This window comes from Lepisosteus platostomus, chromosome 2 (genome assembly GCF_059453375.1).
Source record: "Lepisosteus platostomus isolate fLepPlt1 chromosome 2, fLepPlt1.hap1, whole genome shotgun sequence".
Classification (NCBI taxonomy): Eukaryota; Metazoa; Chordata; class Actinopteri; order Semionotiformes; family Lepisosteidae; genus Lepisosteus; species Lepisosteus platostomus.
In genome coordinates, this window is record NC_142612.1 from 9,401,299 (window position 1) to 9,414,772 (window position 13,474).

General features: G+C 35.7%; 1 protein-coding gene across 3 annotated transcripts in view; it reads right to left on the reverse strand.

Moving 5' to 3' along the window:
• The window catches only part of myo16 (myosin XVI), a 169,309-nt gene that overhangs the window by 13,898 nt on the left and 141,937 nt on the right, over window positions 1-13,474 (reverse strand). For 2 of the 3 annotated variants that reach the window (XM_088597184.1, XM_088597169.1), the window contains exons 31-34: window positions 10,628-10,935; window positions 8,994-10,169; window positions 4,446-4,598; window positions 3,647-3,735 (exon numbers count right to left, since the gene is read on the reverse strand). In XM_088597184.1, the coding sequence (XP_088453310.1) occupies window positions 3,647-3,735; window positions 4,446-4,598; window positions 8,994-10,169; window positions 10,628-10,935 (1,726 nt within the window). The remainder of the gene's footprint in view (window positions 1-3,646; window positions 3,736-4,445; window positions 4,599-8,993; window positions 10,170-10,627; window positions 10,936-13,474) is intronic. The other variant, XM_088597176.1, reaches the window with a different exon arrangement.

Below are 13,474 nucleotides of genomic sequence, written 5' to 3' on the forward strand. Positions count from 1 at the left end.
GAGCTCTTCTATCAGGTATAAGAACAAGTCTTTGAACAAAGGGTGACCATTCTTTTTTTCTGTTGCTACAAGACTGTCAGATAATTTTGGAACTCAGACCTTGCAAGTCCTGACTCAAAATTCAGTTTTATACTCTTGCTCCTTAATTGTTTAATATACTGTATTAAAAAGTGTATGCTTTTATCAATTATTTTATTGTAAAGAGATGAAAAGCACTTTATTTAATAATACCACCTTTGTAGACCATTATACATGAAATATGAAGTAAATGTATCGTATTTATTTCAATAACAATTTTGTTTCTAAACTAAATGTGTTTGACTAATTTTAAGTTTGTATTAACGTTCCAAACAACAAACTACAATAATGAATATATCGCCTCCTGGCCAAGCCCTCACCCTCCATCATGAATTAGGTTCCATCAACTATCTTGAGGGTTATAAAGAGTAAAATTCAACAGTAACCCAATTAAAATCAAATCTACTATTTATCCATACAGTACAGAACTAATATAACCCCATCTTTATCTCTGAAATTTTTGCAGCAAAGCAACTACACCTAATTCACTGTTTTATAAAAACATGTTAAAGTGCTCTGGGATTCCATTAGCAGCATTTTAAATAACACAGGAATAGAGAGCTTTTACATTGTGCTGTCCCTAAGCAGATTTAAATGTACTCCTTCCTGCTGTAATTGAAGAGTGCCATGTCTGGCTGAGAATAAAAATCAGATTGCCCCACTTTTGCCATTACAATAAGCACTATAATATCTATCATACATCAACACAATATAGTTTCCATTCTTGGCAATACGTTTTTCAATGGTCAGTCATGTGGGTGAACTAATCTTGACTTATCTAGCATCCACTGTATTGCTGTTATTTAACTAAAGGAACCATCTTTATAGGGGTCATAAGTCCAAAACAAATATATTAGAGTAGGAATGTGACATATCTCTCTTAGATGAGACACATACAGTTTTACTTTTCTTTGTCTAGGTAAATTCATTTGGTATTCCAAAATGTTCTAATAATATTAGTTGAGTACCTTAATCATTAGGGGGAAAGAAACCTATTAATTTCTTTAGATCAATAATACTGTCCATGGACACTGAATTTATGAATTATGGTGTGGTTTCTGTTTTGCTTGAGTGTACTAGCTGCTTTAAGTGGTGGCAAACAGCAACAGTAAGTCAAGTCTATTTCTTCCAGAAAGGAGATTTGTTTACTCCTTGGAAAATACATCTTGAGGAAAAAATGATCCTGTAACATTTTTTTAAATTACAGTATGATCAGGAGATGCTTTTTTACATTTGTAATACCAAAAACAACATCACAACACTCAAGCATGAAATGAAATACTGGAAATGATTTCCAAGTCTTTAAATACTCAACTATTTAAGGTTATGCTTTTGAAATGCATTCTGTGGTGGATTTTGGCTTTTAAACACTGATAGCTTTGTACCATTTAATAAATACCTTTCTTGAACTATGTTTACTGACTTGATTACCTAAATATGGGGTTTCCAGGCTTTGTTTATGGGAGTTGTTTTGAACTGCACTAACTAAAAATTTCCCTAGTCCCTAAAACATATTGGTTTCCCTGTTCAGCATATTGTTCCTCCCATCTTACAGTTCACTCTCCTTTCACAGCTTCTCAATCACATAAAGCATTCCATACAGTTGTTTGGTTTGTCTTCATATACAGCGTTTTTCAATCATGCCTGTATTTCCATAAATCACTATTTCTGTAATGCTACTTTCAGTTGACTCCTAAGTTCGGTCTGTTTCTTTAAAGAATATCTTTACCTAAAGTCAAGATCCCGGTGTACTGATCTTAGTCATATTGCTCTTTTTCTCTGAAACTCACACCACAGATTAGGAAAACACTTGTCTTAATATATGTAAATGAAAACATTCTCCCACTCTTGATCAAAATAGTACATCTGTTGCATGTTCATTTGAATGGACCTGCCTGTGCATTCATACAATGAATGATAGCAAAATTTCCACTAAATTTTCCACTAAAACATTGATTAGGTTTGTAAACTACTCCCAGGTTCCACGACAAGTTGTACATGTGTGTTTTCCATTGTTTCCCCAGCATCCCAGGATCCTGTGTTAGGTCAGATGTAATATTTAAATTTTAAATATATATATATTTTGTAAAGATTCAAATAAAAAAATCTAAAACTGATTTTTTGCAGATTGATCATGTAGTGTCTGCATCGATTAGGTGTTTTAATCTTAATTTGTTGAAAGTTTCAAGAGATGTGGACAGATTACATTCAGCATGTACTGTACGTCAATCACATAGCTGCGTCCTGAATTATATATGATCGAGTTAAACCAGCAATTGACTTCAGTTTCAGTTAACATGGCATTGTTATAACATGCTTAGTCATTATCAGGTTATGAAGACTTACAGGATACATTAATACAGTTAGTTTTTTAAATACTTTGCTGAAATGCAGATAGTTTGTACAACACCTTAATGAGTGAATCTTATTTCAGTTAATCTCTGTATTTAGTTTTCTCCCATAAATATTTCATGCTGTAATTGAATAATTAAAGAGATTTTCAAATGGCAGAAATGAACAAGGTAAGTGTAACAGGCAGTGGTATCCTACCAGTTAAGACTCTCAGTCCATGCCTTCCTGTTCCCTTTTGAGAAATTGCTTCCTGGACATTAATATTCTCATATAACCTTCAGACATTGACATTGTGACACAGATACAGAATGGAGAAAATGACCCTTTGCAAACAGTGTAAATCCACAGTCTTGCAATTACAAAATCACAGCATGGAAGCAACTACACCAAAGGGCGAGGCTTAGGTATCAAAAAGGAGCAATGAAAAGCAGCACTTACAGAAAGACACCAGGGAAGTATTAATGTTATACTAACAATATAGAACATGGCTGTAAACATTTAGTTTTGGATAAGTATTATTTGAATATTGTTTGTCACCTGGAAGTTCTTCCTCATTTAATGTAATTGTAGATCTCTGGATGTAACGACTTCCCACAAAAGAATATATGCTGCTTGAGGCTACAACTTTAAACTGAAAAACTGTAAATCCAAAATCTCAATTTTATTTCATTAACAATAATCTTTAGAGCACAAGCTTTGTGGACAAGGTGATGGTTCAGAAATAGTCCATTAATTTTGCGTTAATCACAATAATTTTGTTAATCTCACATATTCCCAGACACACAGAATTTCTGAAAAAGATTTATGAGAGAATAGAAAAGGACAGAATCCATTGTTTTTTTTTCCTCAGCCAAACATGTATTCTTATTTGAAAGAAAGGTTTATGACCAAAATCCACAAATACAGTTGGAACCAAATAGAAAAACTTGCGAATAATAACAATATAATAATACCATATCAAAACATAAAATGAGTATACTTAGAGTGGAATATTAACTTGATTTAGAATGATCTTTGAAATGATTTCACAAAGATTATACCACTTTGAGCGTGGCATTAGCACCCCTTTAAATGATATATTTGAAAGGAAAATTATGCTAATCATTTACCAAATCACATTATTCATTCATATAAATATATAGTCTTAGTAAGACTTCCATTAAATTAAAGTGAATGAATAACTTTCTGTGGAAGCACATGCATAAATAAAGGTTACCTGACTGTGGTGACTGTCTATGTGTCTTTGAACTGAAGGAAGAGCTGTGGAGCTATTAAACCTCATGTGTCCTTCATCCTCTGGTAAACCTTAAAAAAAGCACATACTGTATATTAATATGTGATGAAGGTGTAGAGTTATAATATCACTTGAAAATTCTTTGCTTATACAGTAATTCTAGTTCTTGGTTTCACAAACCAATCTATTCCATTCTTATACAGGCTCCTGCTTTTAGTTGATCTCTAACATATCCACAACATCTCCACTCTATAGAACAGCAACAATATCATCACTGAAATAAAACAGCTGTACCCCATTTTAAACTAACCCTTTTAAGACCTCTGCTCAGGATCAGTTTTGTGGTAATACATTGTCAACACTGAAAAAGTTTTGTTTTTTAAAAATGTAAACACCTCCTCTGAGGCCTCTTTAGTATTGACTTTGTTTTTCATTTTTTTATGATTATGAAGCAACAGGCCATAAACTATCAGGACCATTTTTTTTTCTACGGATAAGGTCTTTCACCATATAATGTTATGATTGTTTGCAAAAAAAACAGCCAGGACACTAGTGATTTATTGAACATCTATTCATCTATTCACTTTTTTTAGCATAACATCAAATCAAATACTTTTTAATCATGAATTCCAGATGTAGGACAAAGTTCAAGGGTGACGTAACTGAGGCACTTGTATGCCCACAAGGTTACATTCTGGTAATCAGTGAAAACACCGATGCTACAGTGAAGTGTTACTTCAGTGTTATTTCACTGTAACAAGAGCTCTGTAAAGGGCTTTACCATTTGACAGCTGATTTCCATTTTCCATGCTGACAGGACAGGGTGCTGCCGAGGAGCGGGTAGTCACACGGTTATTGGCGTTTTTATCCTGAAGTTCTGGTGACATGTCACTGGCGTCCTCTCGGCCTGGCATGTTAATGTTAGAGATAAGTCCTGTTATAAATGGACAAACGTTGAAGATATCAGGACTTCTGTACCTACTGACTCATATAATCACTGTACTTTTAAAATGGAATTTTTGTGTTTTGATGACCAGGTTTAGAAACGGAAGAAATATTACAACCAAGAGATGGCCATTCACTCATTCATATTACTGTCAGTTTACCGATCCATGGACTTTGTCCAGGCAGGTTTTTTTTTTTTTTGATGGATCCTAATAATCTGAGGAAGTGAAAGGTTTCCTGTAAAGAAAATAATTTTAAAAATCTAATTTCTGTGTACTATATAATAAAGCATTATATATTAAAATCTAAAAAATACTACTCCTTTTGTCATTTAAAATAATCTCTTAGAGGGGATTTTACTGGTAGTATCCCCTGTAATGTGAAATTGCTAATACGATGTCCCAAGGTGTATGCTTTCTGCACAATAAGGAAGGATTGCTTTAATAAGGATTTGCTTTCACAAAAATAATCAGAATCACAGGGAAGCTGTTACTTAAAGATATTATAACATTTAACAAAAACAACGTTGTATTAAATAATTAAAAATGTGCTTAAAATTGCCTTAATATGTCTTGTAACCAAATAGGTCATAGATTGTTAATGATAAAAGATGTTTACTTCTTCAAGTATTCACTTAATGCATGAACAATGTCTTGTATTATGCAGTAGAGCATTAAATAATAAATTTTCAGATTGTAGAAAGATGGTATCTTAATTTATGGATTATGAAGAAAGCACATATTTCAGTTTAATTTTCTTTTAATCAAATCCTGATAGGAATATCACAAAGTCCATCTTTATAAACTGTTTATTAGGTAATAATTGGGGTGATCCTGTGAACTACATATTTGAACCTTTCATTTTATGAAGTGACACTTTGATACACAGTTATGTAACATTTTAAATTAGTGTAATCACAAAATGAATTCTTTGGGTTTTAGACTTATGCCTAACTTTTCTGTAGAAGGTTTTACAAAAACATTTTTACTGATTCCTGACAATCCAAATACACCTCAGCATGAAAAGATTTTGGGTCGGCTGAAGAAGAAATAGAGTTATGGCAGAAGTGGTTCCTGATGTTCTTAGATGAGAAACTGAATCTGAATTAAAGTTAAACTACATGTATACCATCCACTCTCCATAATATTTCACAGTGGGGCATGAGTGTTTTCTCAACATGAGCTTGATCCTTTTTACATCAAATACAATGCTGATGAGCATTTCCAATTCCTCGATTTTCATTTAATCTGACCATGTAAAATTGCTTCAATTGTCATTCAAATGATGTTTGGCAAGTTTGAGTCGCCTCTTTTTTGGTTCACCCTCAGAAGAGGCTTCTTCCTTGTGAACCAGCGATGAATGAATTTTCAACACTTTGTATCCAGAAGATGCCAGTGTGTATTGGAAAGCTCTTATTCTTGTCTTTGGTTTTAAATTTGCCTCCTAAACCACTTGTTTCACAGCTCATGGTGACAATATATATGTGTCCCCTTCCTGATTGGCAGACTGTACCATCCGCCTTAAATAACTTAAACACTACAGTGGAAAGTGAACGTTTCAGCATTGTATGGATTCTTTTATAATCTTCCGCAACTTGCGAAGATCAATGACCATTTGCCAATAAATCCTCAAAGAACTCTCTGACTTTAACCTTTATAATACATGAAACTACCAGATGTTTTCTGTGTATTACCTCCTTTTACCCTCCAGGGAAATGGACACTACACTGGAAAGTGGAAGATTCAGGTTTTTAAGTCATAGATGTCAATGAACATTTGCCTGCCATCTTTGAAGAGCTGTCTGTCCTTAACTATGGTTCAGATTATGCTACTACTAAATGATATCTGCGCGCTACCTCCATTTATATGCCAAGGAAAAATACATTTTTGGTGGCCTCGATATAGGTCTGGAGGCTTCAATTGCATGTCCTAAGGACAGAATGTTACTGTATGTTTTTCTGATTTTTTTTTAAAGAAATACATTGAGGTTCCTATTTCATTGGAGATTTGAGTAAATGTGGAGGGCACTGTACGTACTGCATATATGATTTTGATTGTAGTAGTATTTCTACATTAGCTTTCAAAGCACATTCAAGTATCAACTATAATACATTTCACTTTTGTTCTGATTACCAGAGACTCACAATTCATGAAGGGGCCCATATTTAAACCTAATCATTTTTTTTCTGACATATGACATTACCAGCAATCTCCTGACTCATGCTAGTAAGACACTTTGAAACACTTGTCAATTTAAAGTAAAGTTGTTGCATAAATAAAGGTTGCTTTCATTGTAACAATAACCCTTTTTTTCAATAATTACATTACTTATTAAATTAAGTTACATTCTGTATTTGTTTAAGCAGTAGCCCCACATAAGATCAATTCATGACAAAAATACTTCAAAGGTGACTAGTTATTCTGGTATTGCTGTATTTGGAGTCAAACATATATAATAATATAAGTTGGTTGAATTTGTCATTATACATTACAATTTAGAATGACCCTGTGTACAACACAGTGACCCTTTGACATAGCCCTACCAATAAACAAATCTCTCTGAACTTCTCAGTATTAAAAACTTAATTTGGTAGCATATTTCCTGATATCAAAACCACATTAATAAGCATTTACCGCTGTCTGCAGACAGAAGCATGAACTGACAATATAAAGACAATCATAATCCATTAGGACAGCACAGATCCAAAACACTGCATCAGGGCATCATCAAAACCTAATCTCTTTCAAATGAAGACTTGTACTATTTTTGTTTTACAGTTTCCTTTGTAAATGTTATAATATTTCTTTGATGAGCACTTTGAACATGGATGTTTGTAGAATAAATGGTTCTTATTAGAATTTTGTTTATTAACAGTGACAGTGGTTGCCTCCAGAAGGAGGGTTAGGGTTAGGGTTAAGGTTAGGGTTAAGGTAGGGTTAGGGTTAAGGTTAGGGTTAGGGTTTAATCTTATTCATTAAAACTGACTTTTTTAAAAAAAAATGCTATACCAATATAGCCATTTTAAGTTATCAAGGTATATTTTTGTCCCCCAACAGAAAAGGCATGAGTCCATATTTACCTCATAGTTACATAAAACTATGGGGTTTTAAGACATTTAGCATAAGAGTACTCCTACTTCAATACCAAACCTGATCTTTTCTCTGTCTTCTTTCTCTTGAGTTTCTCATTGGTGACCCTAGACTCAATTTCAGCATAGCCTATACTGGTGGATTGCAAGAATGAACTTTGTTTGATTGTCTTTATAAAATCAATGTGACATTCTCAGATAGTCCACTACTGAGGCATAGCCTCTACTAAAAATCTCCTGCTAGAAGACTGGAAAAAAGAGATGCATTGTATTTTAGAGGAAGGCCTTTCAAGGGACTTTTTTCTTCTTTGCAAAAAAATACATAGAAGGACTTAATAAACTGTGCAAAAGTCGTACATAGATTTGTAACAGTTAATAGGATGCTTACATGAGCTGCCAGATATGAAAAATGCATTTGAGGCTTGCATTTGACAGCCATCAGAGTGAAGTTTGGGTTCCAGCTCATATTTAACCTTCACATTGGACCTAAGCCAAACCTAAACCCCTAAAGCCTATCCTTGAAGTGTGTATTTTGATGTGACAAAACCCATATGGTCATCTGGTGTTGCACAATTGCAGATTAAACTGCAAAAGAGCCACCACCATTCAGGAAATCTCTCACTGAATGTACTGAATGACGAAAGCGTGTTTTTAATTAGATTTGTTGATTTACACATCAGGAATTGGAATAGAATTATCAGAATGTGTATTTCCCCAAACACTGCTGTATCTTAATTGTTTAGCAGAAATTTAGAAACTTAAGAAACATAATTCAAGACTCGTTATCTAGAGTCCCCAATTTCAATCCCAGAGGGCCTCAATCAAGGAGCTTTTCTAGGTCTCTTTAAGTCATCAGCAGCAACGGACCAGAGGGAAAGGGTTAAATTTCCAATTAACACTTTTCTACTGAAGCTGTGGATAATTTAAAAGGAATAGATTGTGACCCTGGAGGACAAACACTGGAGTTTCTTGGTATAAATTGTCTCTATTTTAAAACTAACAACAATAATATGACTTTATACACTCGTAACAAATTTGTTCATGCAAGTAAACAGAAATACTTAAACTCATATTTATTAAGTACTGTAAAAGAAATATGTTACTTATTTTTGTTTAAACCACACAAAGGACAAAACAGAGATGCCAAATTCAACTGTATGTTTAAATGAATTTTAAACCAAGCTTTTTGTGATTCTATATGTCTACATTAGAAACCACGCCTTACTTGCAAGTGTGTCATATATTCCTTCTACACAGCAGAATCATACTTTCAGAACATTGTGTGTACCGACTCACTTTCAGGCTCTCTTATTTTCCGTCCAGCAGCTGACTTTCTCAGGAGGCTTCTCCCTGAGCTGAAGAGTGTGTTCAGTTCATCAAGTGGGCTGGTCAGGGGTCTGGAGTTGGCAGGGTTGAATGGGAGTGGGGAAGAGGAACAAGAATGGGATTTCCTGTGTTCTGTCCTTGGCATCTTTACTGGAGAATAAGGGGGTTTGGCGGAGCCTGAAGGGGCTTCTGAGAGACAGTAGCCTGTCTTTTGAGGTACCTTTGAAGAGTCTGAGTTTGAAACCGATGCTGTTTTAGCTAAGGCCAGGATACTGGCATCAGGTGGAAAAGGGAAATGAGAGGGAGGTCGGTAGGGGGGAGGCAGTGATGGGGGAGGAGGCAGAAGAGGAGGAGGAGTTGGGGGAGGGGTAGATTTGTCAGGCATATTAAAAACCGAGAGATTTGGCGAAGAAGGTCTCTCACTTTCTGTTTTTTGCTGTCGTGCAAACTGAGGAGACAGTGGACTTGAGCCTTCAGACTGCCCAGAATAGTTCAGGTTTGTTTCTAAAACTGGCAGCTTTTTCACCTCTATGGGTGTGAGGGGTGATTCATCAGAAGCAGGAGAACAAGTAACAGGAGTTGGAGGAAAAACTAGCAGAGGAGGTCGGTGAGGGAGTAAGTTGGGGAAAGGTGGTGGAATGTCACAGGTACAGTCCTTGCAGTATGTTTTGCCTCCAGGACCAGAGTGCAACTGTTCAACTATGAAAAGTTTTTTGTTCTCGTGAAGCTGCTGAGGAGACCCCTCGGATTTTGCCAAAGTTATCTTAGCAGATGTGCCTTCTTCAGGCAGAAAATATTTCATTTCTTCATAGACAGACTCCCCCTGCTCAGCACTATCCACTTCTGGTAGACTCATGGCTCTGGCATTTCCAACCATCTCAATATAAACACCCTCTTCCTCCTCCTGGGAACTGTACAGACTGAGTGCACCATACTGAGGCCCATCAGCTGAAGCTGCCCGTTGAATCATTCCAATACAATGTCCTCCTTTAGCAAAACAAGACAGCTTAATTTCTGCTGGTCTGGGACCTGATATCTCCTCATAGGAACCACTCAGTTTTGTGTTAGGGCTTCTTTTAGGCTTTGGTGGAGGAATCTTCTTCATTGTGCTGTAGTCATCACTATGAGGTCTTGGTTTTGAAAGAGCTGCAATTAAAAATAAAAAAGAAGAAAAAACATTGATTACAGAGAACCACATGAACTAAACTCTACATGTGAAACAGTTTCTCTTTTATACCAAAAATGTTTTATGGCAGTAGAAAAGAATGGCAAGATTACAGTTTAAAGCACAACAATCTGAAAGGAGAATAGTACAGGTCCCAAACTCTGTTGGCGTCTGAGAGGTTGGTCTAAATATATTTTTGAAAGAGGAAAACTTTCAGTAGGAGTATTTGGGAGCAGTGCAAAAGAAAGAAAATACACTTTATGCTTTAACTGAACTTTGTGCAAATGCAGTGTATATTAGAAATTGGTAGACTTTGTTATAAAAAAAAATCACAAGAATATTCCACTGTCCTCTCCTGCAGAAAAAGGTCGACAGCAAGGTCAGAAGTATGATTTTGCTATTTACTGAGAAGGTTTAGGAGTTTATAGCTTGGTCTAACCTTCACAGGATGTTTCTTGAGATGCAGCTGATAAGCAGGCACTAACTGCTTCATATGAAGCACTGAGCCTGGTGTTGGGGTCCCTCTTTGGTTTGGGAGGAGGCTGTTTCCGTGGTGATGGCAGGCAGCTGCAGTCGTCCATGCTGAACACTGATTGCAAGGAAGGGGACTTGATTGAAGACCCGGTGGCGGAATGGACCAAATCGTCCATAACCATAGGGACTGGCACAGAGGCGTAATGAAAGTGCTTTGGTGTTCGGCATCCCCCAGAGCTGCCTTCATTGACCTTTCCATACTTGTCTCCAGCTCTGTGAGATAACATGATACCCAGAAGCATTATTCAAATTGCAACAATGAGATTGTTCACGCCAACATAATGAAGTTTTCTTTTCCTTGTTTTTGCAAAGATCCACCACAACACAAAGCACAACCATACCTTATAGCGAGCAATGACCAACTGGACTGTTTCTAATTATGCTGGTAAGATGCCACAAGATAACAAATATTGTAATTGTAAGTTGCAATTACAATTAAAGTAACTAACACAAAAAAAATAACAAAGTGCCTATGTTATTGCATGAATCCCTACTTATAACAGATAATAAATGATAATCTACAGTTTTTCATAATAGAATCTGATACGCTTCAATCCGATATGTGTCCCTTACTCTCTCACCATCTCTGGCTTCCATCAAGCTTCCTCTAAATTAGGGTTTATACAGCTTGCATTATATCCTATAGGCTAAATGTATGTTCTAAGATTTGTAACCCTTTATTTCTATTATTTTGCAGTTTAGAGCTATGGATAGGAATAGAATAAGAATTAGACACGGGTGTTTGATTGTTTTTAGCGGTATGTGTAGGGTAATATTCAGGTATAGGTTGTCATTTTTATCAGCACAAAAATGTAGCCCATATCACCATATATCAGTGCTGCAAAAAAAAAAAACAATACATTTGAAACCTTTGGACCCAGCAGGTGATTTGTTTTCTGCTATTGTGTTTAATTATAGTCTCATGAGCAGGAAGAAGCTTCTCTCTGACATAATTGGGAGTAATTCCAAGCTAATTAACTTGATCCAAAAATAGTGACTAGAGTTACCACTGTTACCTTAAGTAGTGTGGTGTCTGATGTCCCGGAGTGTTTTGTAAGACTATATTTATTGGATTGTATTTGTACCTGATTTAGTTTTGTGCAGTAGAAACATGGAATTTAGAAACATGTAGATTTTTTATGTAGATGTAATAAAGAGCAATACAAGCAATGAAAAATCAGATAAATATAAAATAATTCTATTTATGTATAGACATCTGCACTTCAGTTGGTTAATACAATATACAGTAGGTTTATCTGTCTACATACAACCAGAAAATACTTAAAAGAAAGATTTTTATTTGATTAAAATACTCTTTAAAAAAATCTTTCTATGGCTTCATTATTACATGTAAACAGAACTGCGTGTTTGGGTCTCCTATTATATCTCACTTTATTGACTTCTCAATCCACTGCAATGCAGTCACTCTCACAATTACTGTATGTACTCTTTGCTAAAATGTAGGTGAAATACAACATGTGTATGCTGCCCATATCCAGCACAACAATATTACTACTTAGGAACAAGTTAAAGTTTATTCCACGCTGAAAAGATAAGAAAAGAATAGAAACACAGCGTTTTGGCTGTGGAGCATTCTTTGGGTGATGCCTCACACCTGAAGAAGGCTCCGCAGCCAAAACGTTGTGTTTCTTTTCCTCTCTTTTCAGCATGGAATAAACCTTTACTTGTTCCTTTGCAGCCTATGCATACTTGAACTTCTTCAATGTTACTATTAAACCACATTATGGAAGGTAATAGAGTAATTGCTGGGATCTGTTAATTTAGCCTTCCCAAAAAATTGTTCAGACAAAATAAAGCTGACTTGCTTTAGAAGCAGCAGCAACTAATTTTCTTCCCAGAACTAACACTCACAAACTTACCAGAAAACAGGACAAGCAAATCAACTCTGCATATCAAAGAATAGGGCAAACACCCACAAACAAATAATAAAACGGGACAAACCCTCAAAGAGCTGCAGGCAACAACACAGGCAAAACAACTTCTGTTGCATATCAAAGAACAGCACAAGCACTCAGTGTGTTAAACACACTTCTTCCTGAGCCATCCTGTATATAAAGAGTGGGAACCCCTTCCAGTGTGTCTGTTCTTCAGGCCAGACCCATGTGTTGCTGTAGTCATTGAGCTCAATAAATAATTGAATATGCACAAGACCGTGTCCTGCTCTTCTGATCATGGATTTCCCACAACAACAGGGACAGTATGTACAGTACAATACATTTTGATTATGAATGTACTGTATCTCAGTCTACTACAAAATAACTTGAGCTATTTTCAGAATAAAATATTGGAAACCCACACTCACACACAGCACAACAAGCACAGTACATTACAATAACACCCCTTCCTTCCTGCCCAACATGCAAACACACATACACACACAAATTAGAGGAACAGTAGGATTCTTTGTCTGCCTCTTAGATCAATAGCTTCTTCCTGAAAGGAGATGGGAGCCTCCAGCAGTATCAGCCTAGACACAATTGACAATAGCATGGAGAAATCTCACAGGAGAATAACAACCAGACACAAAAGGTTTTGCAGCCAGAATTCTCTAGAATCGCTCACCAAGGAAAATAAATAAAATAAAACGATTAAATTATTTGTACCTCTAGAAGTATGCAATCACATTTACTATGTTGAATGACTTTTCCTGTACAGTGGTGTAGAAACAGGATGTTTTGGTATACTTACATTTCTGATTCTGAAACAGATCTCTCAACCTAAAACTGCAAAT